This window comes from Carica papaya, chromosome 3 (assembly GCF_054855325.1).
Source record: "Carica papaya isolate Zhongbai chromosome 3, ASM5485532v1, whole genome shotgun sequence".
In the NCBI taxonomy this organism is placed as follows: Eukaryota; Viridiplantae; Streptophyta; class Magnoliopsida; order Brassicales; family Caricaceae; genus Carica; species Carica papaya.
This window is the reverse complement of record NC_142311.1, coordinates 19134858-19162474: the sequence shown is the minus strand read 5'-3', so window position 1 is coordinate 19162474 and position 27617 is coordinate 19134858. Positions and strand designations below refer to the sequence as shown.

General features: G+C 37.3%; 2 protein-coding genes across 4 annotated transcripts; both read left to right on the top strand.

Annotated features, from left to right (window-relative positions):
* The first annotated feature begins 296 nt into the window (after nt 1–296).
* On the top strand, nt 297–21831 carry LOC110826360 (basic helix-loop-helix (bHLH) DNA-binding superfamily protein). 3 transcript variants are annotated; one of them, XM_088216186.1, is made up of 6 exons: nt 297–868; nt 3775–4091; nt 7486–7617; nt 19415–19480; nt 20618–20686; nt 21453–21831. In XM_088216186.1, the coding sequence occupies exons 1-6, from the start codon at nt 487–489 to the stop codon at nt 21504–21506; spliced, it is 1020 nt and encodes a 339-aa protein (XP_088072312.1). In that variant the 5' UTR covers nt 297–486; the 3' UTR covers nt 21507–21831. The 3 variants fall into 3 exon arrangements, 2 of the variants coding, with proteins under 2 accessions (XP_088072312.1, XP_088072311.1); XR_015817902.1 differs by lacking the exons at nt 297–868; nt 3775–4091; nt 19415–19480; nt 20618–20686; nt 21453–21831 and adding exons at nt 12244–13502; nt 13937–17572; nt 17798–19408; XM_088216185.1 differs by lacking the exons at nt 297–868; nt 3775–4091; nt 19415–19480; nt 20618–20686; nt 21453–21831 and adding exons at nt 12244–13502; nt 13937–19408.
* A 1088-nt stretch (nt 21832–22919) lies between these two features.
* Nucleotides 22920–27437, top strand: LOC110826363 (uncharacterized). Its single transcript, XM_022056986.2, has 9 exons — nt 22920–23401; nt 23828–23979; nt 24385–24480; nt 25041–25103; nt 25633–25701; nt 25825–25927; nt 26013–26084; nt 26657–26745; nt 26977–27437. The coding sequence occupies exons 1-9, from the start codon at nt 23056–23058 to the stop codon at nt 27124–27126; spliced, it is 1140 nt and encodes a 379-aa protein (XP_021912678.1). The 5' UTR covers nt 22920–23055; the 3' UTR covers nt 27127–27437.
* The last annotated feature ends 180 nt before the right edge of the window (nt 27438–27617 follow it).

The following is a 27617-nucleotide window of genomic DNA, read 5'->3' as shown; positions in this document are numbered from 1 at the left end:
TATGCTGGATATGTACATATTTAAATTAAAATAAATTTATAATATTAAAGATATAATATTTTGATCTAAAAGTTGTGTCAGGGTTAATTACCACCCATTTTTATATATAAATAAAACATAAACAAGAAGTCTCACCGGAGAAAAGGTTGGTCAGTGTACTTTAGCACGTGACGAGAAAATCATACAAAATAAAATAATAATAAGAGTTATGGTAATAATAATTATAATAATAATAAGAACGTGACGGCGATAGCTCACCTCCTGGTGACACAATCATATCTCCCTCATAAGACTTTTCCCCAACAAGCATCCTCCCATCAACGAACGTTCATTTTCCTTTTAGAACAGCGGGGAATGCTCGTTTCTCCCTTTTCTTTCTTTCTCTCTCTCTCTCTCTCTCTCTCTCTCTCTCTCTGTTCTTGCAAAACTTAATTCCGTTCTGTAGGTTTTCATAATTTTCTGTTGACAAAAACAGACAAACGAACCATGTATCCTTCGTCCTCCTCCTCCTCCCCACAGAAATCAACAGTCCCGAGCGGCCTAATCCGGTACGGCTCCGCTCCAGGATCGCTCCTTAACTCCGCCGTCGAATCTGTCATTGGAACTAGCCGTGAATTCTCGACGCTCGGATCACCGCTCCAACCGAACCTCGTTGGACATTATTTCTCCGGTGATTCTTCTTCGCTGACCTCGGAATCAACTTGCAAAGTCAGCTCATCTATCGATCCAAAAGAGCACCGCAAAGGCGCGTTGAAGAGATCCTACGACTTGAGTGAGATGGCGCAAAGTAGCGCTGGTGGATCTTCGTGTTTGGTTAGGCAGAAAAGTTCTCCAGCTGGTTTTTTCAGCCATCTTTCCACTGAAAACGGTGCGTTTCTTTCTTTATTATTATTATTATTATTTATTGGATTTTTAGTTTGGGGCTCACGTTTAGTACAATGACGATTTTAGCCTCCTTGTCATTGATTCACACTGAATGCGACTTTTCCTTACACTTATAGTAAATCACAAGGCATGGGCATAGGAGGTTTGGTTGGTTGGGAGGAAGAACCTGGTTAATTGATAAAAAATTAATTTATTTTTACGGAATAGAACCTCTTTAAGATTGATTTCAACTCATTAGTTAAACATTTCACTCAGGAATTTAGCACAGCTTCGAATTTAGTCTAATTTATACATTTTATAGAATTTATTTATAAATTTTTACTTAATTAAGAAATGGTTTACATTTTATTAGGAGATAATAAAAACTAAATTTTATCTCTAATTAAAATAATATATTTTAAATTTGACCAAATGTTATTAAATTTAGGATATGTTATTTTAGTTGCACATAAAATTATATGTGAGATTAATTTTTTATCATTTTAAAACGAATTTTAAAGTAAGGTGAATCCCGTTTAATTTTAATTTCATTAATGATAATATAAATAAGTACTATCTAATTATTAAAATACATAAATTTTTATTCAAAAATATATAAATAAAATTACCTTAATAATTAACTTCTAAATACTAAATGTATATAAATTAATAAATAAATTATATAAAAATTATAAATATATTCTGAGCATAGCGTGGGTTAATTCGAAATAAAATATTTCCTAAACATCTTATAAATTAATTTTAGAAAAACTGAGATTATTGGAAAAAATTAAAAAAAAAAAAAAAAGAAACTAATTAACTGTGGACACGACACCGTATTGTCTTAAACCCAGAAAAAGAAGACATTTCTGGCTTTAAAATTAATCCCAACCTCCGCTGGCTTTCATGGCCTGGCCACCCTGGATGGCCGTTGACTTGCATGTGAAGTGACAGAAACTCTATTTTGAAATGACGTAAGAGTCCTCCAGTTTAGCCCAGCGAAGAAGCACATGTTTGTGTGCCTTCAGATTTGTCTTGGTTTGTCGTCCTTAGTTTTGATTTTTGTATAGGGTAATATTCAGCTTCTACTATTGCATGGTTTGTCGCCCTTATTTTTGTTTTGTTTCTGTCCCTTATCCCTACTGGCAGCATAGAGTGTCGAACCTAGACCTTGAAACCCGCGTGAGCTTTGGTTGTGGTGGTAGACAATTTTTATCCTTCAAAATATTTATAAACTTTTATTTTTTTATTTTTTTTTGAAAGTTATATGCTTATAAATATTTTTATTCATAAATACATGTGTATTTTGTAGAGTAAGAATAAATAAAATGATTTTAACATAATATTAAAATAAAAACAAAACGTTAAAGATCCTAAAAAAGACTTTAAAATTAAGAAAATATTTATGTTATTACATTTTTATGAAAATACTAAAGATATTTTTTTATTTATACTAAATAAAACAAATTTAGTATTTTCTATATCTAAGATTCTAACAATTTAACATATGACAATAGTAATTTAGGTCAAATTAATTTGTAGATACTAAAATTTTGTGTCTCATTTTAGTATCAGGTCTTTACAATAACATCCTCTAAATAAAAATAAATTTTAAAAAAAATTAAAGAAAAATATTTATGTTATTGCACTACAAACAATAGAAACTTAGATAAGCATTTTTAAAGAAAATACTAAAGACAATTTTTTTTTCTTGATAAAACAATTTAATACCCTAAATTCTAAGATTTTCATGAATTAAACAGATCAGGATAGTTATTTAGTTTAAATTAATGTATAATGGTAATTTACTCTAAGGTCCATCACCACCATTCATCATTCACCACTTTTCTCTTATGTTCCTCTGGCCACCAAGAATGCAATCACCATTCCTAGGTCCTTATTGAGATTCAGCATGAGGAACCTGTGTTCTCAAATCCTCAGTAATAAAAATGGAAGCGAATGGCTCCATTGACTTTTTGTGCCTTTCTCCTCGTTGTCATTAACCACTTATTAGAGATTAAAGACAGCTGGTGAAGGCAATATGTTATTCGGCAACAGAAGTGCTTTTATTGTAAAGAAAGAAAGTGCACAGATAAAAAGAGAGGATATGATGATGATCATGGAGAATGCGTCGGTATGTAGAAAAAATGTGACTACCGTGAAGTTGGTTGTCGTGAGAGAAGCAAGAGATTGTTGGTGAGAGGAGAAGAGGAATAAATCTTTAGTAATAATTTACTAGTAGGTCAATAGATTTTTAATTAACATTCAATACAAAAGTAGCTTATTAATACATAAATATTAAGAACTTTTCTAAATAAAAATTTATACATTATCATAGCAGTTATTTACAAATAACATTATAAATAAACAAATAAATAATATAATTAATTGTATTGTAAAGAAATAATACAATTAATCTTTAACGAGAGAAGACATTAAAACTACATACTCTTGACTCAGATCTATTCATCATAAAGAGGAGAGCAAGTACGAACTTCACATAGAGAAGTGCAAGTTTGGGTTAAAATTCTCTCTCTCTCTCTCTCTCTCTCTCTCTCTCTCTCTCTGTGATTGGCTCCTCTCGGCCAGTCCTGCCTGGCTGGTCTAGTGACGGTACCTTCAGCGGTACACCTCTAAGGAAGCTGGGTTATTGTCTAATGATTGAATATTTATAAGCATGACATATTGTGCTTCAAAGCCTCTTAAATGTGCTATTTCTAGATTCACGTGGAGTCTGCTTTTTACCTGATGGATACATTTTTTTTTTTGAAATAATCCACCTGATGGATACATGTTCAGTAAATTTTAAAATTTGAACATGTGCATGAATTGTTATTAATTTTCCTTATGATTGTTATCATTATTGTTCGGTTTTGAATAATCTATCTATTTGGACACCTTTGAGAGCAGGTTTTTCTGTTACCAATGTAACTGAAAACTTCAGTTCACAAGGGTGCTCGAATGGTAGGCATGGAGTATCAAGATTGAACTCTCAGCTGAGCTTCACCAGGCAAGATTCTCTCTCTCAGATCTCTGAAGTGAATGAGGGTGTTATCAATGGAACTAGTAACAGACACCAAAATGCTACACATTCTTATCCACCCGCTAGCTTTGCTATGGATTCCTGGGAGAATGCAAGTTCAATTGTATTTTCCACTCAACCCAATGAACGAGTTAAAAATATTGAAGGAGATTTTTTTACTTGTCTCAACACCTTGGAGACCCAGGTACCAAATGTTAACGTTGTTCATATCTTGCCTGTTACTTGTTTGATCTCAAAGAAAATAGAACATTTGATCATATAAGCATCTTCCGCAATCAAATTGGAACAGGAGTAAAACAAAAATCTGAATCAGCTATGAAGTGAGTACTAAATAAGTAGGAAACTGTTAGTAGACCTGCAGGTTTAGGTTACTGATAAGAACATCTCTCAGCTCGAGCCCTTCTTCCCGCATCATTAGTTTTTTTCTTTCCAAAGTAAAAGGAAGCATACTATTAATAAAGATAATAAATTGCTAGTACTTTGTACCTTGCCACTCTGTCACAAATATGGTCTTATCTCCTTGTAGGTTCGGACTGGCATAGTTTCAGTTCTGAAATTAGTCATTACGCATCCTTTATGTCCATCCAATTTTCTCTGTCAAATACTTTACCTGTAGCATTTTGCACATATATGAAAAGTTTATACTTTAATAAGCTCATGAAAGAAATTAACAATGATAATCAAGAATTTATGCTTTTCCTTTATCTCTTCTAGTTTACATGGATATATATATATATGCGTATGCAAATGTGTAAATTAAGGATAATGTAGTTATCTTCTTTTTCTCTTTTCCTTTTTGAAGAGTAAAAATATAGATATTATTGAATAACAGCCAAAGGCTGTAGGAATTATAATCAGGCTGTGTAACATTTAACAGCTTAACAAATAATTATGATCTCATTAGAACAGGCGATGAAAACGTTTTTAGTGATTTAGACTCATTTTTAAAATAAGTTATGAAATACAGGCTGCCATGATAAACTTCATACTGTAAAGTTTAGAGAAAATAATAATAATTAGTTTTATTGATATGAGGGCATTTTGCCCATATTTATACAATGAGGAAATTGTGGAGATAAGAATGAGAGAATGATTTATCACAGTCTTAAAGTAGAAGATAAAGATTAAATGAGAGAATAATTTGGTACAATCTTGTTGGAAATATTGGAGTTAATTGTACAAATAATGCTAAACGTAAGAAAAAAATGAGAAAGAATGAATGTATTTTTTTGTAATATTTGTTTCTTTATTTAGTATTATATTTAATGAATTACATGCACTTATTTATACAAGTAAGGGATAAATTACAACCATAAACATTCATATGGTTATAAATAATTTATATTATATACCATTTAAATTATAGGTAATTTAATTATAGTAATTATGAAATAATGACTGAAAAATTTCTTTTTATTTTTTAACACTCCTTGAAGAAATTCCTCTGAATACAAAGTTTATTTCTGAATAAATCAAACTTCCTTTTTGGAAGTGTTTTAGTGAATATATGAGCTTACTGTTCTTCTGAGCTGTAATGGATTACATTGATTTTTTCTTCATTTTCAACTTTTTGAACGAAACGATATTTAATTTTGATATGTTTAGTCTTTTTATATTGAACTGGATTTTTTGTTATAGCTATTACTATCATAAAATATTTTGGTGGGTTGTTCAACATAAATTTTTTCTTGAAGAAATTCATTAAGAAAGATAGATTTCACATCAAATTGATAAATCTTCCATCTTCCTTGTGCTACCAGAACAATAATAATTTAGATCATATTTTGTCACGATACTGGAACAAAAGTCTTATTGTAATCCACGCCAAATTGTTATAAATATCTTTTAACTACCAATCTGGCTTTGTACTTTTGAATTGAACCATCTAAATTAAGTTTTGTCTTAAATATCCATTTCACACCAATAACACTTTTGTTTGGTAGTTTGGTTAATAATTCCCACGTGTGACTTTTTTCGATTACACGAATTTCTTCCTTTATGGCAGTTCTCCATTCTTCATATTGAGATGTTTCTTCATAGTAATTTAGTTCATGAGTTGTAAAATAATAAAACTCATATTGTTCAGCATCAAGATCAGGAATTTATTGAGTATCTCTATATAGTTCTGACAATCTCCAAAGCTTCTTAGGTAATGTGTCAGATAAACTATTATACTCATATTTAGGAGAATCAGTATCATTAGAGCTACTACTAGTCTCTTCCTGGGAATGTTGACCTGGTTTATTGACTGATGTTGGTACTGGTGGGCAAGCTTCTTCTTACTGGAATGGTTGAGTTGTGACATACGTCTTTTCAATATTATTATGCTCCCAATTTCAAGAAACATTTTAATCAAACACAACATTTCTATTAACTTGAACTTTACAAGTGTATGAGTTATCCACTTTATAACTTTGTGACTGAGAATTGTAGCCAAGAAAGATTCCTTTCTATGTTTTATCATCAAGCTTGTGTCGTTTTTTTGCCGGTATATAAATGTAACAAATACACCTAAATACTCTTAAGTGACTAACAGATGGTTTATGTCTAGACCATGCTTCAATAGGTGTACATCCTTCAACAGCTTTCGTAGATAGCTAATTTTGGAGATAAAGCGATGTATACTTCAGCCCAAAACTTTTTAGGTAAACCTTTATCCTTCAACATTGATCTTACCATATCCATAACAGTTCGGTTCTTCATTTCTGATATACCATTTTGTTGTGCAATATATAGAATAATAAGTTGATGATGTATATATTCCCCATCACAAAATTTATTGAATTTTTAGGACATAAACTCCTCCCCATTATAACTTATGAGATTCTTGAGTTGGCAGGAACTTTCTTTTTCAACAAAACTCTTGAATTTGTAGAAAATTTTAAAGATTTCGAACCAATTTTTCATGAAATATACTTATGTCATCCGAGAGTAATCATCAATAAATAAGATGAAATATCTGCTATTGTCAAGTGAAGGGATTTTTATAGGACCACATGCATCATTATGCACTAATTTGAGTTTCTTTGATGCTCTCCATGTTGTCCCATTCACATATGAGATAAAATAAGGTTAAAAAATATTAAATTATTTTAAACATCAAATAAAAAAGTTAAATATTACGAGTTTAAATTTCGTTAAAGATGTATATCTCGTTATTTTGTGAATGTATGATGGATTGATGATGGTTTGCTTATAATATTTAATTCAATAACTAAATTAGAATAAATTTTGACGTTTTTATGTGAAAGGAACATCTTGTGACTAATAGGTTTTCATAGTTGGGATAATCACAACAGATTGAAGATCTAATCAAATTTTTTCTTTTATCCAAAAAAAAAAAAGTAAAAAAAAAATCAAATGGAAAGGATAAAAATTTATCCATTGAAAATTACAACCCACAAATACCTTTTTCTCCCAGGTTTGTAGATAGAAGCATGATTTAGAAGTTGATAAACTTACGGCTTACGATTTTCCTGTGGATCAAAATTGTTTGCTTACCTTGATTATGATTAATAACCATGATATTTCCTATTGGAATTATAAATAAAAATATCTGATCCATTTTCTTCTTTCAGTTTAGCCTGCCGCAAACATCTCTTGAGATGGCCACAGTGGAGAAACTACTAAACATCCCTGAGGATTCTGTCCCATGCAAAATTCGTGCCAAGCGTGGCTGTGCTACTCATCCTCGCAGCATTGCTGAAAGGGTATGTCATTGATTAGATGGATATCGTCCGTATTAAAGTTGAATGGAGATTTCTTACACTTGAGTTATTTAAAATATTTTTTAGTTTTTAATTTCAAAAAACAAAAACAAAAAATAATTTTATAAAATAACGAAAAATTATCTTTTGGAAATAAAACAATGAAAACATGGAAAACAACTTTACTTTTGTTTTCAAATTTTCTATTAGTTTCATTTTAAATTTTATTTTTAAAGAGAAAACAAAAACAAAAAACATTATCAAGATCCAAAAAGAATCTTTGCTGATTGCCTAGCAAGGCCCCCAGTGTCGGTCCACTCATAATAGAAAAGCAACTTATTTGGTTATCTTTATTTATTTATTATTATTTTTTAATAAGATTCATAAGTTTATAAAGCTTATGATTGTTGAAAAATAAAGAAAATTTTGTGTAGTTATTGTATTTTTTTTTTTAACTTAAGATCCACCTCAATAAAAAATATCTTTGATTGTGGCTTAAGATATAACTACCACACAAGATTGAAAAGTATCATTTGGACAAAAAATTAATTTCCACCTTCTTGAACTCCAAAATTGTTATAATTTTGCCGTCACCACATGGCATGAATATCTATTCTCCAACTCGTAACAGAATATTTAAATTCAAACATTAGAATCCAAATTTGTTGAATTTCATTAATGCAATTATATTTAGCATTAATATTAACCATTCAGGAAGGCGATTAATAGTAAAGTAATGACTGTATTTGATCTCTTCCTAAAACGATAAAAACTTGATCAATTATTTTTTAACTGAATGACAGGTACTTGTGTGTTTTCGTAAGAGATTGTAAATTCGATTTAAATTACGTGTTCCCATATATTATCATTAGAAAGTTGAGTTGTGTTTAATGTGCATTTATTATCTAATCAATTAAATGTAGAGGTTTATTTTTATTCATAAAGATTTAATTAATTTGTCCATTGTAAAACTTTAAATTAAATCAATTTCTTTAAAATAGAATTCTTGAAAGGTCGCCGTCCAATTTGTTGGGTAAAATTTCCAATACAACCAAATTTTCTTAGAAGGATCCAACGAAGTACGACTTGTGAGAAGATTTAAATTGCATGCCTAAAGCCTTCACCAACACTAGATTTCTTGAGCCCCTGCCTACATTTGTAGTCATACCTTATTTGTAAAGGTGTATGGGGAGACCTTTGTTAATAAGAGGGAGACCTTGCCAAGTTAAGATCATAATGGTCAATATTTGGTCTACACACATTTTGAATATCCTCTTTGTATCATCAGCATCATTATCTCCAATAAAAAAAAAAAATAAAAATAAAAAAAAGTGGAATCATCAGCATCACGCATACCCCCAACCATCTTTATCATCATTTGCGCCAAGCTAGTGATAGTCACTTCCTCTATGATCACTGATGGGTTTTCCAAAGATACTTGATTCAAGTAGATTTTTTTTTTGCAATATTTCTTTCATTTGATTTGGCTCTACAATTTTGCCTTCTTGTGGTAACAAATTCTTGTTTAGTTCTATCAGTACAACCCCAGCAGATTTTAGGTCTGACTAATTAGTAATTGCCTCAATTTGCTTGATTTTTTATCCAGCATTTTCTCCAAATAATTAATTTGTTTGGCAACTTCTTCCAGCCTTTTAGATTCTTGGGTCCTCTTGTTTTCAGAAACTATCATGGTGTCAGGTCGTTGGCTCTAATACAAATTATATAAGAAAACTTGAAGACAGAATACATAATAGAGAAGGGAAATAGCAGAGGGAGAGGGAGAGAAAGAGATGAGAGAAAATCCAGAAAGAGAGAGATTTAACTGTGAGAAAAAAGAATTCAGAAAAACGAGAAAGATTTAACTGTGAAAAAACAAGTAAAAAAAGTAGCAGATAGGAGAGAATTCTAATTTCATTGATTAATACAGATAGTTCCATTCCTCTTTTATAGGCCTACTGATGTAATTAATTATCCAACTAACTATTTCCCGTATACCAATATGATAGTTTAATCTTGGCTTAGTCAACCATACTCTCCTGATAGATTTTCGCACTAGTTCCATACATATACACTATATACCATTCCTTGGTCTTTGTTTGTAAGTAGAAGGTGTTAGATGAATAAATCTATGACTCTATTAAAGAGTGTCGTGTTGTATGAATTAAATACTTTTGGCCTCATCTTTATTATGATCAAAAGACAATAATTATTAAACATAACTTGTTTGCTTATTAAGAGAGACTATGTGTAGCGCCCGGACCGAGGAAAAAAAAAAAAAAAAAAAAAGCCACGTCGGCAGCCACGTCAGCAGGCCCGGTCAGCAGTCCCGGCCAACCGGGGCCTGCCACGTGGCAAGACCACGTCGCTCCTGAACGGGCCACGTTGGCGATCCGCGTGGGCGCGATCGGACGGCCCAGATCAATCGCGTGATCGGACGGCCCAGATTTAATCGCACGGACGGCCCAGATTTAATCAAAAACGGACGGCCCAGATTAAAACAAAATGGACGGCTGAGATCAAAGGGCAAGGGGTTATAAATAGAACCCCCACACCAGACCACAAACCCTAGCCGCCTGCCGCTCGCCGGAGAAGACGAACCAGAGGCCGACCGCCGCCACCCGCCGCCGCACCGGGGAAATTTCCGACCGCCGATCGAGATAAATTTCATACCCCCGACTTGTTTTTCCACGCTGATTCCTCCTATGGCCAAATCGAAGCCAAAATCCCGGCCAAACGGCCGGAATACGCGGCCGAAGACCAGCGGCGCCGCCGCGCCCCCTCTCGATTTTTGCCTCCGACGAGGCCATTCCCGGCCTCCGTTTGATGCAATTTTTATATCACCGTGATCACCATTCTTTTCTCTACAGGTTGATCGGAGCCGAATCACCAAAACACGAACCTCGCCGGAGAGCCGCCGCACCCGAGAGCGCCGCCGCCGGTAAGCTCCGTTTTTCCGTGATTTTTTGGCCCCCCGAGGGCCCTAGGGTTGTTTTCTCACAGGGACCGATGCGAGTGTGGCCGAATCCGGCCGAAAACGGCCGGAAACAGCCAACCCGAGGCGACTTGCCGCCGCCAGCGGCGGCGCCGTCGCCGGAGCACGACGGAGCCGCCGTGCCGGAGTTGCGATTTGGGCCGAAAGAGGCCCTGGGCCTAATTTGGGTTTTTTTTGGAACACGTGCAGGTACCGTTAGTGTGTTTCAGTTTCCCGGGAAAAAATTCAGGGAAAATTAGGGACGGCTTGTAGGCGCACTGTGAATCGTATTTGGACCCCGAAAACAAGTAAGGACTCCTCACCCTATTTCCTATCACGGTATTAAAGTTCAAAATGATAAAACAGTATTTCTTGAATTAACGCATGTGTGAAATTGCTTAAGGTTGCTAATGGAGCCCGAGTCTAGTGTGATTTATGATTTACTGTTATTTGGCCTGTTTTACAGCTTTAAATGCATTATGAGGTTTGATGTGTTCATTTTATAGTTTCGAGTGCATATATTACTGTTTTATTTATTTATGGGTTGAAAGACTGAAGAACTGATACTGTATGTTGTCTGTTTGGCATGAATTACGATTTGCTTTCTTAAATGTGAATTGACGATGCTTATTGAGGAAAAGGAAAATGAAAGATTGTGTAGACTGATAATTGTATGATGGGGTTAGCCTGACTAGATATCCTGGGATATAGTGGACGGACCGGGTCCGTAGGGAACCCTACCGGGATTGTGGTCTCACATGCCGGACGGGGTATGGGGACGGCCCGTTTCACCCTCATACCGGACGGGGTATTGAGGTTTATGGTTTTGGCGCCCATATCGGACGGGGTATGGGGACGGCCCGTTTCACCCTCATACCGGACGGGGTATTGAGGTTTATGGTTTTGGCGCCCATACCGGACGGGGTATGGGGACGGCCCTGGAAACTAATTATGAATGTTAAAGGTTAACGGGTAGCGGGACCCCTATGGACCCCCATGGATACTAGTAGGCTGGTAAATGAGAAAAGGATATGTTGTATAATGATTGAATTACAAAAGGCGTGATAAGTGCTATGTTTTACAGCTTATATTATTCCATGTTTGTGATAATGTTATTGTTTTCTTATATTGCTTCATGAATTTCACCGAGCTAAGTGGATGGTAAAGGTTTTATCATAAATAAAAAGGATTTGTTGTAAATCATGCTCCATTGGTCTTTTGTGTTTTTCTACCCACCTTTACCTCCGTGACGGTGAGATATCGTGATGTTCTTACTGGGCTAGTATAGCTCACTCCTTATTTAACCATTTTAGATCAGGAAGACATGGTTCCCGAGCCCGTTCCGCAGGAGGACGACGAAGGGGATGCCTAGAGACTCTGTAGTCATACTCATAGTTTTATTTTCGAGTTTCTCTCTTAGTTAGTTTAATCTTTTATACTTTAAGTACGTTTTTGGTTTTCGTGTAAGGGATGTTAACTGAAATTTTGATCTCGCTTCCGCATTTAATATTTATAATATAATTTCCATTTTTTTGAATTACCGGGGCTGCTTCAGTTGGTATCAGAGCCGCATTTCCTCGGACCCATCCCTTACACAATAGTGCCTTAGATAAATACTCACCGATATATCGTTATTCAATCATTCCTTGTGAATGCAGGTACACGGGAATGAGGAGAGGAAGGCCCCCACTAAATCGAGCGGCTCAGGATAATTCGCTTCGGGAGGATCTTGACAGACTGTATGAGATGGTGGAGGCTCTCGTAGATGCCCAGCGAAGGCAAGAGGAGAGAAGGGAGTTACCCGGACCTCCTCCGCTAGCGCAGGTTGAGCCCCCACTACAGCAGGCTGATTCCGTACCACCCCGGCAGGAGCCTGTTCCTCCACAGTACCAACCGGCACCACAGCCGCGGTACGACCCGGTACCACAGCCACAGTACCAGCAGGCGCCGCCACAGCACTTTCCAGTGCCCCCACCACATCAGCAGGTTCCACCACAGGGTCCCCCAGTTCACCCTCAGCCGGTCCCAGTCCCTCTACCTCGGGACCCCGCTCCCTCCTTGATCGACCCCGGCTTCATAGAGAGGTACAGGAGACTGAACCCTTCTACCTTTTCAGGGGGATCCTCGTTCGAAGAGGCCCAATACTGGCTGGCAGAGACTGAGAGAGCTTTTGAGACCTTGGGAGTAATTCCTGAGCAGAGGACTGCCATTGCCTCCTACATGCTGGTAGGGGAAGCGGTACGCTGGTGGGAGCTCAAGCGGGCCACCTTGCCTGTACCAGTTACTTGGGAGCAGTTCCTAGCGGCCTTCCATGCGGAGTATCTCCCTAAACACATCCAACATTTAAAGGAATTGGAATTTGCTCAATTGGTCCAGGGTAATATGACAGTATCGGAGTATGCCCACAAGTTCCTGGAGCTGGGCCGACATGCCCCGGAGACATTGTTGGATGAGGGCCGAAAGGCCAGGAAATTCCAGTGGGGCCTCTGCCCGGCGATCAGACAGCACTTATTGGTGATGGAGCTCGAGACATATTCGGCAGTCCTGGCAAAGGCGCAGATCATAGAAAGGAGCTTCGACACCCGCCCTCAGCTAGCGGGAAGTTCCCGACCCTCAGCCCCGCTCCGCAGGCCAGCGCCTACCATGCCTGTCCAACCCAGTAAGAGACCCAGGCCTGCTGTTCAGGCCCCTCCTCAGGCTATGGGGGCAGGACGTGGAAAGATCTGCCAGTACTGCGGCAGGGATCATGGGGACCGACCCTGCTACCGCCTCAACAACACCTGTCGCATATGCGGCAGTGCCCAGCACTATGCGAGGGAGTGCCCTAGAAACCAGAATCAAGGGAGGCCTCCAATCCAGGGCAGAGTTTACAATCTTACCCAGAAGGATGCCGACGCAGACCCGGACGTGGTACATGGTATGTATACTATCTCTGGCCACATTGCTCATATTTTGTTTGATACTGGTGCATCACATTCTTTTATTTCACATGTTCTTGCTTCCAAAATTTGTGTATCACCTGATAGACTTGATTCATTATTGCTTGTATCTACCGCTGGGGGGGAGACATTGCTAGGAGAGGTTGTCTACAGGGCATGTGCCGTGGAGATAGCAGATAGGAAATTGAGGGTAGACCTTATAGGGTTAGACACAGGGAATTTTGATGTAATCTTAGGAATGGATTGGCTAGCGGCATATCACGCCACCATAGACTGCTTTAATAAAAAGATTGTATTTAATCCTCCCAACGAGGAGCCTTTTACAAGTTAATAAAATTATCCAGTACTGGTTTCCCGAATGGAAAGTTTTTCTTGATTTCCAGTGCCTTAATCTTGTATTTTCTCTAACTAGGTAAACCCAAGAAAGAAGTTTGTATCCAAGAGATTCCAGTAGTCCGAGACTTTCCAGACGTATTTCCGGATGAACTGCCCGGTCTACCAAGGGACAGGGAGGTCGAGTTCACCATAGACTTACAGCCAGGTACCCAGCCCATCTCAGTAGCTCCTTACCGAATGAGTCGCATCGAGATGGAAGAACTAAGGAAACAGATCACTGAGCTACAAGACAGTGGCTTCATTAGGCACAGTGTTTCCCCATGGGGTGCCGGGGTTACTTTTGCAAGGAAGGGAGATGGAACGTTGAGACTGTGCATTGATTACAGAAGGATAAACAAGGTAACAATCAAGAACAAATATCCTCTTCCTCGGATTGATGACCTTTTCGATCAGTTGCAGGGTGCACAGATCTTTTCTAAAATAGATCTACGATCAGGTTACCATCAGGTAAAGGTAAGAGCGGAGGATATCCCCAAGACGGCATTCCGAACCAGGTACGGACACTACGAGTTCCTGGTTATGCCGTTTGGGCTAACCAACGCCCCGGCCATCTTTATGGATCTAATGAACAGAATCTTCAGAGAGTTCTTGGATCAATTTGTCATCGTGTTCATCGATGATATCTTAGTCTACTCAAAAAGTAGAGAAGAACATGCTCGTCATCTTGCCCAAGTCCTACAGGTACTCAGGGAAAAGAAGTTGTATGCAAAGTTGAGCAAGTGTGGATTTTGGCTCGAGCAAACCGCTTTCCTAGGACATGTTATATCGAAGGAAGGGGTGTCAGTGAACCCCGAAAAGGTTGAAGCGGTACTTGGTTGGGAAAGGCTGACAACAGTTAAGGAAATTCGCAGTTTCCTAGGGATGGCAGGTTATTACCGCCGGTTTGTCGAAGGGTTCTCCAGCCTAGCGGCTCCTCTAACCCGACTCACAAAGAAGAATGCAAGGTTTGATTGGAATGAGAACTGCGAAAGGAGTTTTTCAGAATTGAAGAAGCGACTGACTACTGCACCTATGCTGGCTCTACCGAGTGGATCAGGAGGGTATACAGTTTATAGCGATGCCTCCTATCTGGGTCTGGGTTGTGTCCTGATGCAGCATGGAAAGGTTATAGCATATGGGTCTAGACAGCTAAAGAATCATGAGAAGAACTATCCTACCCATGACTTGGAGCTTGCCGCAATCATACACGCCCTGAAAATCTGGCGCTATTATTTGTATGGAGAGACCTTTCAGATCTACACCGATCATAAGAGTTTGAAGCACATCTTCACTCAGAAGGATCTCAACATGCGTCAGAGAAGGTGGATGGAACTCCTCAAGGACTATGATTGTGACATCCTATACCATCCAGGTAAGGGCAACGTAGTAGCCGATGCCCTCAGCAGGAAAAGTGCAGGCACCCTGGCCCATCTGATGGTTTCAGAATGTAGGTCCATTGGGGCCACGCAGCAGGTTCGACTGCAAGATCTGAAGAGGGCCACATGTTTGAGCCATCTAGCAGTTCAACCCGAGTTAATCCAAAGAATAAAGGAAGCCCAGTCAATCGACCCCGCCCTAGTAACCCGCAAGAAGGATGCAGAACAGGGAGTGAACTCAGAATTTCAGATCTCTGCCGACGAATTGATTCGTTTCAGGGACAGAGTGTGTGTCCCAGACGACAGTGAGTTAAGAAGAGACATCATGACAGAGTCCCATAGTTCAAGGTTCGCCATGCATCCAGGAAGTACGAAAATGTACCAAACTATGCGACCTCGGTTCTGGTGGAATGGGATGAAGAGAGATATAGCCGATTTTGTATCTAAATGTTTGGTATGTCAGCAGGTCAAAGCAGAACATCAACGCCCGGGCGGGTTACTTCAGCCCTTACCGATTCCGGAGTGGAAGTGGGAACATATCACCATGGACTTCGTATCGGGACTACCCAAGGCACGATCGGGACATGATGCTATATGGGTAATTGTTGACCGACTCACTAAGTCTTCCCACTTCCTGGCCATCAAAATGACTGATCCCTTGGACAAGTTGGCAAGGATGTATATCCGGGAGGTAGTCAGAGTACATGGAGTTCCAGTAACAGTGGTATCCGACAGGGATCCCAGATTCACTTCTCGGTTTTGGAATAGTTTCCAGCAAGCTATGGGAACAAAGCTGTCTCTTAGTACTGCCTTCCACCCCCAAACCGATGGACAATCAGAGAGAACAATTCGTACGCTGGAGGATATGCTCCGAGCTTGTGTCCTTGACTCCGGGGGCCATTGGGACGACCACCTACCCCTGATAGAGTTTGCTTACAACAACAGCTACCAAGCAAGCATCGGCATGGCCCCATACGAGGCGCTATACAGGCGTCCGTGCAGGTCGCCGATCTGTTGGGAGGAAGTGGGCGATAGAAGATTGTTTGGCCCGGATTTGGTAGAAGAAACCACGTCCAAGATAGTTAAGATCAAGAAGAACATCCAGACAGCTCAGAGTAGGCAGAAGAGTTATGCCGATACCCGGAGAAGGAACCTGGCCTTTGAGAAAGGCGACCGGGTGTTCCTTAAAGTCACCCCCTTCAAGGGAATTAGCAGGTTCGGCAGGAGGGGAAAATTAAACCCCAGATATATTGGACCCTTTGAAATCTTAGACAAGATTGGTACCACTGCCTACAGACTTGCACTGCCTCCTGAGCTCTCTCGGGTTCATAATGTGTTTCATGTATCTATGCTACGTAAGTACAATCCGGACCCTTCTCATGTCTTGGCTCACGAACCGTTTCCACTCCGAGAGGACTTGTCTTATGAAGAAATACCGGTCAGTATCACGGACCGAGAAAGCAGAATACTCCGCAACCGGGAAATATCATTTGTAAAAGTCATGTGGCAGAACCACACGCCCAGGGAGGCGACTTGGGAACTGGAATCAGAATTTAGGGCCCAATATCCTCATCTGTTTGATCAAGAGTAATGAGGCAAATTTGGGGACCAAATTTCTTTATGGGGGGGAGAGTTGTAGCGCCCGGACCGAGAAAAAAAAAAAAAAAAAAGCCACGTCGGCAGTCCCGGCCAACCGGGGCCTGCCACGTGGCAAGACCACGTCGCTCCTGAACGGACCACGTTGGCGATCCGCGTGGGCGCGATCGGACGGCCCAGATCAATCGCGTGATCGGACGGCCCAGATTTAATCGCACGGACGGCCCAGATTTAATCAAAAACGGACGGCCCAGATTAAAACAAAATGGACGGCTGAGATCAAAGGGCAAGGGGTTATAAATAGAACCCCCACACCAGACCACAAACCCTAGCCGCCTGCCGCTCGCCGGAGAAGACGAACCAGAGGCCGACCGCCGCCACCCGCCGCCGCACCGGGGAAATTTCCAACCGCCGATCGAGGTAAATTTCATACCCCCGACTCGTTTTTCCACGCTGATTCCTCCTATGGCCAAATCGAAGCCAAAATCCCGGCCAAACGGCCGGAATACGCGGCCGAAGACCAGCGGTGCCGCCGCGCCCCCTCTCGGTTTTTGCCTCCGACGAGGCCCTTCCCGGCCTCCGTTTGATGCAATTTTTATATCACCGTGATCACCATTCTTTTCTCTACAGGTTGACCGGAGCCGAATCACCAAAACACGAACCTCGCCGGAGAGCCGCCGCACCCGAGAGCGCCGCCGCCGGTAAGCTCCGTTTTTCCGTGATTTTTTGGCCCCCCGAGGGCCCTAGGGTTGTTTTCTCACAGGGACCGATGCGAGTGTGGCCGAATCCGGCCGAAAACGGCCGGAAACAGCCAACCCGAGGCGACTCGCCGTCGCCGGAGCACGACGGAGCCGCCGTGCCGGAGTTGCGATTTGGGCCGAAAGAGGCCCTGGGCCTAATTTGGGTTTTTTTTGGAACACGTGCAGGTACCGTTAGTGTGTTTCAGTTTCCCGGGAAAAAATTCAGGGAAAATTAGGGACGGCTTGTAGGCGCACTGTGAATCGTATTTGGATCCCGAAAACAAGTAAGGACTCCTCACCCTATTTCCTATCACGGTATTAAAGTTCAAAATGATAAAACAGTATTTCTTGAATTAACGCATGTGTGAAATTGCTTAAGGTTGCTAATGGAGCCCGAGTCTAGTGTGATTTATGATTTACTGTTATTTGGCCTGTTTTACAGCTTTAAATGCATTATGAGGTTTGATGTGTTTATTTTATAGTTTCGAATGCATATATTACTGTTTTATTTATTTATGGGTTGAAAGACTGAAGAACTGATACTGTATGTTGTCTGTTTGGCATGAATTACGATTTGCTTTCTTAAATGTGAATTGACGATGCTTATTGAGGAAAAGGAAAATGAAAGATTGTGTAGACTGATAATTGTATGATGGGGTTAGCCTGACTAGATATCCTAGGAGATGGTGGACGGACTGGGTCCATAGGGAACCCTACCGGGATTGTGGTCTCACATGCCGGACGGGGTATGGAGATCTTATGGTTTTGGCGCCCATACCGGACGGGGTATGGGGACGGCCCGTTTCACCCTCATACCGAACGAGGTATTGAGGTTTATGGTTTTGGCGCCCATACCGGACGGGGTATGGGGACGGCCCGTTTCACCCTCATACCGGACGGGGTATTGAGGTTTATGGTTTTGGCGCCCATACCGGACGGGGTATGGGGACGGCCCTGGAAACTGATTATGAATGTTAAAGGTTAACGGGTAGCGGGACCCCTATGGACCCCCATGGATACTAGTAGGCTGGTAAATGAGAAAAGGATATGTTGTATAATGATTGAATTACAAAAGGCGTGATAAGTGCTATGTTTTACAGCTTATATTATTCCATGTTTGTGATAATGTTATTGTTTTCTTATATTGCTTCATGAATTTCACCGAGCTAAGTGGATGGTAAAGGTTTTATCATAAATAAAAAGGATTTGTTGTAAATCATGCTCCATTGGTCTTTTGTGTTTTTCTACCCACTTTTACCTCCGTGACGGTGAGATATCGTGATGTTCTTACTGGGCTAGTGTAGCTCACTCCTTATTTAACCATTTTAGATCAGGAAGACATGGTTCCCGAGCCCGTTCCGCAGGAGGACGACGAAGGGGATGCCTAGAGACTCTGTAGTCATACTCATAGTTTTATTTTCGAGTTTCTCTCTTAGTTAGTTTAATCTTTTATACTTTAAGTACGTTTTTGGTTTTCGTGTAAGGGATGTTAACTGAAATTTTGATCTCGCTTCCGCATTTAATATTTATAATATAATTTCCATTTTTTTGAATTACCGGGGCTGCTTCACTATGAGCCCAATTGCATTAAAATTGCACATTTTGCTAAGGGCGCAAGTTGTGATAAATACTGAAACACCAGTACTTATCTCGCTTTCTACATAATTGCTACCACTGGATTAGGCTGCTTTCCTTGGTTCACAAGTTAGTCATGTTCTGCTTGTCGAGAAAATTTTAAACGGTTTTGAACTGTTATGTGCAGTTATGCTGTCTTAAAATTCTTATTCATGTGCATCCATGCAGGAGAGAAGAACCAGAATTAGTGGGAAACTGAAGAAGCTACAAGAACTTGTTCCGAACATGGATAAGGTAAAAATAGGATACACTAAGTTCCTAGAAATTGCCTTTGAATGGGAATGTGAGAATAGTATGTTTACTTTGTCTGTGTTTAGCAGGAATCTTTCTGGTTGTCCCATAATAAGTTTTGAACATAACTTATATTGGATAAACGCACTTAAAAGTTTTTTAACTTTTTATATTTTATGCATTTAATTAGGTGTCAAAACTTTGATTTTGACAAAAAAAAAATGACCTTTCTCATTTTGTTAAATTATTTCTCTAACCTTTTATTTTGAGCAATTAGGTAGCTGATGCTTTTGATTGTGTTTAATTGGATCGTCCAATATTTATGGTTGCACTTTAATTGAATATTTTTGTTAGATAAGGATATTAAATCTAGTACTTCTTAGCATACAACATTATTTACAAAAAATACATTATTGTATCAATAGCTATATATATACAGAATACAAAACTAATGAAAGAAATGGAAAGTATCATAGGACAAAAGACCAAACAAAGTTAACAACTGCTGCCCTTGTTGCCTTCATAACTCGGAATTTTCTGCTGAGACAAAACACAGAGTGATGAAGGAGACAAGGAAGAAGGCAGTAATTTCTACTTGTTTTCTAATCTTACTATATTTTTCATATTTTCATTTATTTTGTGTTGTTTTATATATTTTTATGGTATTGACTTGGTTTGTAAATGACATGGCATGCCATGCGCCATTAGATTCAATATTTTTAATTGACCGAGGAACAATTAAATGCAGTCATAAATCTTAAGCACTAAATAAACCCAAACATAAATCTTAGGCACCAAATTAGTCAAACTGAAAAAATGAGCGCCCAATTGAGTAAAATGAGAAAGGTTAAGTGCATTTGGCCTTTCCTATTGAATAGATTTGCTTTCCAAGTGAGGAAACTTTGTTAGGGAATGACTGCTGAAAGTTGTAGTTTAATGTGTGTGTGTGTTTTTTTTATTTGTATTAAGGCACAGCTTTTATTATAATTGGGTATAGAACCCTTGACTCTTGGTTGTAGTTTAATGTGTTAATTAGGTGACCAAGGATACCTAGATTTCTATGGGATATATACTGTGAAGTTCTAGCCAAGTCTAAGGTAACATGACTAATGTAATAACGTTTCTATATTATTCTTTTAGCAAACAAGCTACGCAGATATGCTGGACTTGGCAGTGCAACACATCAAAGGCCTTCAAAATCAAGTGCAGGTGCGTAAAATATGATGCTTGAACCAGTATTTCGTGGCACCTGAAGCATCCCTGAAGTATACCAAAACAATTTAGTTGGTTATCTGTTTTTCTTTTATTTCCCCATGGTATGACATTTAAATGACTGAATCACATTGGATAATGTCTCGATGTAGTACATAGTCCACTTATATGATTCACATCCACATTAAAATCTAGATGGAATACATTTGTGAGGCCATTATATATAATATATATCTACAAATATATATGTACGTATATATCCCTAGCATCTCTTATTTCTACCATCAATGATACTTCTTTTTACTATTTAACTTGCAATTACACCCAGAATTTTTGCGGTCCCTTTGTCATTCTAACTTCCCATAATATATTCGAGAACCATGCGAAGATTATCCAGGTTATGGTTAAGAACTCACGTCAGAAACTAAAGTGTATTTTTGTGTTCTACTTGGCAGAGAAGAAATTATTTTTGGCCTTTTTGTTTTTCTACTGTTTCTGTAAATTACTATTCTGTTTACACCATGAAAGTCCCCACTATTTGACTGCAGGTCAATGTTAATCTTTGTTAAATCGATTACTTTTTTGAATACTGGTACTGTAAACTTGAGTTTACGCTAGTTGTTCGTACCAGCATTTTAACATTAGACTATAAGTTCTTTGTGTGTGTGTGTGTATATATAAATATATATACTTCCAGGTTCTCCACTAGGTGGTCTTTTCATGTCTATCCTCAATCTTTTATCTTATACTCTTCTCCTTGCAGAAACTCCATAAAGAACTTGGGAATTGCACATGTGGCTGCAAGCAAACATCATGACATCTGCTAATAGGGAATCGAGACGCAAGTCGTTCTTGATTCATGGAGTTCGAAGGTAATGGACTCAGACCAGTGGAGGCAAATTTTATAGTCTGAACAAACCTGACTTAATAGCTCGAAGTAGAGAAGTAGAACTTTACATTGTATATATGTATTAAATGTTACTCTTGTTTTGTAGTTCATCTGAGAAAGGAGTTGTTTAAACTGTGAAAATGTATGTAAAATTCGGTCATCTTATACCCCTGATTTTGATTCATCACAATAAGTCCGGTGGACAAAAGTGTAATATTTATGGATTTTGTTAGCAAAGGTTGGTGGACAAAAATGTTTTGTTAAAATTTTTTTCAATGTAGAATGTAATATTATGTTATAAAATAATGAATATTAAAATGATAATAAAAAAATAATTACTATAATTATTTAAGTGATTTTTAGAAAATATTTTTATTAAAATAATTATCTTATTTTATTTATTTTGTTTAATATAATGCTTATTCTAGATAATTAATATTTAATTTTAAAAATAAGTATAATCTAAAATTGTTGTTAATAATTATAGAATTAATATTATGTGTTTATTTTAAAACATTGAAAATCAATGAATTAGTTAAATAAAAAATATTATCTACTTCTGCTGAAATAGAGAATTTGCAATGGGCAACTTCCCATAATCCTCTTTAACTTAAACTCTGAACTTACACTTAATTAGGGCAATGAAGTCTAGCTGTTGTAGTTGCTTGATAATGCTAGTATGAAAGTCTCTGGTGTCCATCTTTGAAATCTTGCAGGAATTTAAACTGTAATTTTTTTATTAAGTTACTTCTGAAAAAAAAAATGTCTACTAAATTTTCTGTTTGTATTGAAGGAAACTGATTCCATATGGGAATACCAAAATCTCCAGATGTAAATAAATATATACATATATACATGTATATACAAGGTCAAATCCCAATGGAAGCTTGTGAGTGATGAGAGGAAGAGGAAGGAGACTCGGGGGAAGTTGCCCATTAATTTTTTGTCATATTAAAAATTAAGTTAATGAAAATTTATTTAACTATTTGTATTAATAATTAAAGAATAAATTAATTTTTTTTTATATAAGTTCAGAAACTAAAAAATGTAAAAATAAAAAATAAAAATAAAAATTAATTTAAATATTTTCACCCAATTTAAATTATATATAATATTTATATTTACATCAATCTAAAAAATATGGATATATATATATATATATAAATAGTAAACAGTTCTTATTTAAAAGGAACATTCTAATAACACCCTCCTCCATATGTCCTCCTTCTATTCGCCAACTGGATTTTCCTCCATTTTCTTTTCTTATCTCCAATCATTCATCAATTCAACCACCAATAAAATCCACTTCAACCCGCAGCATCCTCAAAAAAGAAAAAATTTTGAAATTGGAAAACGTACGGTCAATATTTTTCCTTCGCCAGAATGAAGACCATCGTCGAGACGACTCTGTCTGAACGCTTGCAGGATTCCGATATTTCGGACTGAGCCGCCAGTACTAATACTATACGGAGAGAAAATGGAGCTGCCGCTGATATCTACCATGTCAAACCGTCATGATTCTATCACTTCATTTTGCAGTTGCCGAGAATTTTATTGCTGTCCTTGTTATGGTACTAGGACAGTTAATTTTCCGGCGAGGAAGATGAGGAGGGGTATTCGCTTCAACAGAGTAGGGAGAGTGCATAAACGGTGCGTTAAGGCGTCCGCTGGGCGCAGCAGCGAAGGAATCGAGGCGAGGGAGAGCTTCGTAGGAGGACCTGCCATGGATGTTACCACATCCGATCGCAGCTTCAGTGATGACGCTTCTGACTTCGCCTTTTGGGAGAAAATTGGCGCCGTTGTTAGACTTAGCTACGGAATCGGTATGGTTTCCATTTTATTCTACCACTACATTCTCCTTTACTTATTTTACTACGACCTCTTATAGATTTTTCTTTTTGTGGAGGATACTCTTTTATATATATATATATATATATATATACATATTCGGGTTTCAAAAATTTGGAAGAATGATGATGGTTGATTGTTTGGTTGGTGGCTATTTGAATTTCCTGTTTGGATAATAGTAAGTGCTGAAATGTCTTTTAATTCTTTAACGAGCAATTTGTTATTTCCTTTTCTGCGCTGATCAACCAAACTTTTTGTCTACTTTTCTCCTGTGAGACTCATTCCTTATATACTTATCTATGTTGATTAATATCCATAAATAGAAAAACATGTGATTTTGGTAGATACGTATTGACTTAAATAATTGGCCATATAATATATGCGATTTGGGTGATAAACAGGTATTTACGGTGGGATGGCTGTAGCAGGAAGGTTGATATGTTCCTTCACTGGGATTGATTGCATGGGAGGTTTTAATCCGTCCTTAGATGCTGTTTTACAAGGACTTGGATATGCCGCTCCTCCAATTATGGCCCTTCTTTTTATCCTAGACGTACGTGTGTTCTTAATTTTGATTTAATTTCACATTTTATCCAATCGGGTGTTTCTAAAATTAGGTCTCCTTCTCACAAGTCATTCACATGTAAAGCATAACGCTTTTGACCATATTCGAACTCTAAATTTCTGATTGTTGAATTCTGAAATTGAAAATTTCTTGTTTAAATCATCTTCCTACTAAACGTTCTCCAAATTAAATTCCTGAATTTTATTTGTTTCTTCTGGCTATTATTGGTGCTTGAGATTTCCATGGAATAAAAGAGGAGGGAAGTTAAGAGTATGGTCTAACCGTGTAGTGTAATATTGCCAGCTGATTAGGAACTTTACTCTAAGTAACTCGTGTAGTGTCATATTGTCAGCTGATTTAGGAACTTACTCTAAGTGACTCGAAATGTTTCAGGACGAAGTAGTGAAGTTGTCGCCTCATGCTCGAGCCATCAGAGATGTGGAGGATGAGGAACTTCGAAGCTTCTTCTATGGAATGTCACCATGGCAGGTGGTGATCTTATTCAATTCACATTGATAATTTACTGAACTAATTAACTTTTTTGACTCCGGATTAAACAGAAAAAAATCAGTTTGGTTTCTGAACAAAAAAGAATCTGGTAGTTTCATTTTGGTTTGGTTTCTAAAAATTCTGAAACGAAAACCAGATTGGAAATCATTGTATAAAGTCCAAACTTCGTATGCTTATATACTAATGCTAGTTTTTATAAATAACATTATTTATACTTTATTTTGTTAACAGTTAATATAAGTATATCGAAAATAATTTTTGTTAAAATTCACATTGAATCAAATTGAACCAAATTGCTTTATAATGTTTGTTAGTTTTTGAGTTGATTCGGTTATACTGTTTTGTTCAGTTTCTTTTATCATATCTAAAAAATCAATCCGACCAATTTCAATTTTTTTTTTATTTGAGAAAACCAAATTCACTCTTATTGGCAATTAAAAGAGCTCTCAAGGTCTATGTGATTTGTTGTATTTGCTCTTTGACTAGTTTCCATTTCAGTTAAAAAAAAGTCCTCATATTAATTCAAGTAACATTTTCAGTTTATCCTAATTGTTGCTGCAAGCTCAGTTGGTGAGGAGCTTTTCTACCGCGTGGCTGTTCAGGTCTGTTTTCACAGCTAGTTGTGGATTCATCTTTGCGCTTGGTGCTTTAAGGCTTTTGTTTTAAATAAATAGGTAATGAAAATTTTATTTCATTTATAAATGGATGGAGCAAGAAAGTTAAGTTGATGCATGAAATAAATCATGATATTTCATATTTTCTAAAAAATCAAGTCAACTTTATTTGAGGAAACACAAAAGGTAGTACAAAATATATTTCAAAGCTTTTGTTTGTTAATCTAAACTCTCAAGTTTATTTCCATGGAGAAACATAACTTTCCAAAAGGTAGCTAGTTATCATAACATTTTTTTATTAGCTTGTTAGATTTTCACCAATTTAGTGAATTATAACTTTTGAAAGGTACCTGGTCCTAGAACTTTTTGTTAGATATACTAGTGTTTTAACTTTAATTAAAGGAGGCTCATGTGTGTTTTTTCTGTTTTGGAAATGCACACCGAGTTCTATTAATGTACTATTTGTTTTTCAGTGCACAAATTCATGGATCCTTATGTACTTTTAATGACTTTATAGGGAGCTTTGGCTGATGTATTTCTTAGGGGCACTGATTTGGTTACAGATACCAAAGGAATGGCATCTCTGGTATAACTACAGTCTATGTTCCTACTTTTTTTTAAATGCTTTTTCATTTTTATTTGACTTATATAATTGAGTTTTTCTTCAGATTATATTTTGGTTAACCATTTACTAATTTTCAAAGTGCAGACAGGACTGTTCCCACCTTTTGTGCCATTTGCTCAGGCATTTGCTGCTGTTATAACTGCTGCTCTTACAGGTTCTCTCTATTACATGGCTGCCTCACCAAAAGGTTGATCTCTAGCATTTCTTTTTCTTGGCTTGTTAATATTCAGTCCACAAGTTTAATTTGGTATTGCCATGCTACATTATTCCAGACCCAACTTATGTTGTTGCACCGGTTCTGCAATCTCGCTCCGGCCGTGAAGATCTGAAAAAGCTATTTGCAGGTTCCACCTCTTTCCTAATCTTATAGTTTTTAGATTTAGCGTATAATTTTGTGAAAGCTATGCTATTTTTGGAACAAATGAATCTTTTTTGTTGAAATTCGATCAAAAAATCATAGTTAGCTGGAAATCTAATTCCACAAGATAATATAAAACTCAAAAAGAACCGGGAGTGAAATTAAAGCTCTACATTTAAATTCTCTCAAAATCACTTATCCTCTTCAAATGGAAATTCATTCCTATGATAATTGAATTAAGAATGAATTGCTAAATGATTATTCACACAAATATTTAATTTGTCTCGAATATAGCTTAGTTTTCTTGACTCGCGGCATTGGCACATGCATATCAATATCACTATGTTCTTTAATTTCTCACTCAGGTTGAGCAAGAGTGATTATTTTTTTGCCAGTTATAGTTTTGATAATCAATCTCTGTTCTTGACAATTATACTATTATGGATTTTGCAATAAGAAAACTAGTAAAATAAGTAAGTACTTAAAACTGGATGAAAGACCTCCTTGGGATGGAAAGGTTTAAATTTGATATTTCTGAGCGGATGTTGTGTCTTGCAGCCTGGTATGAGAAAAGACAAATGAGAAAGATTTACTCTCCATTGCTAGAAGGACTTTTAGCTCTCTACCTTGGTTTTGAGTGGATCCAGGTAACTCTTGATATTTGCTCATTCTGTTTATTTCGATAAGATTATTGCTTGTGTGCTACATGCATAATTTACATATACATGTAAGATTTAGAAAATGATGGTAAAAAGTGTTTATTCCTCAACCTTTCCGCAAATGCATACTATTATTCATGTTCTTAGAATAAACATATGTATAAAATTAATGAATTTAAGAAATAAAAGCTGAAAAACCTTTATATTGTTGACTGGCAGACTAATAACATTCTGGCACCAATTATCACCCATGCCATTTACTCTGCTGTTATACTGGGGCATGGTCTATGGAAGATTCATGATCATCGGAGACGACTACGTCAAAGAATCCAGCAGCTTAAGTTGGAAGGAAAAAAACTCCACTCATAAAAGTTCAATACCTCATAATGCCAGGAAATTTGTATTATATCTGAGAATACAGTTTAGAGACTTTAATAGACTTAGGATACTGAAAGGCAGTGTTTTCTTCGCAAAAAAATGATTTAGTAATATATACTTGGTTTAGACATAATAGAGTAGATACTAAGAGTTTGTAGATCAGATAATACGATGTTTTTGTTGTGAAGACATCGACTTGTACTCCAACTAAATGTATCAGAAAAAAAAGAAAACTATCACAGGATGGATATTCAACTACAAGAGATTAATATGGCAGATAAATTTATTGTTTTTAGTTTTTATATGCAATTTTCTTTGAGTTCAATTTTATTTTTTTCTGCAAGTAAAATTGTCATTTTGAGCAAAAGAATGAATTTTGAAATTTTTACAAAAATAATTTGCTGTTCCAAACATGCCTTAAAAAGTGCACGAAAATCATATTACTTGCGGATGAAATACCACTGTAAACTGTTGAGAATATA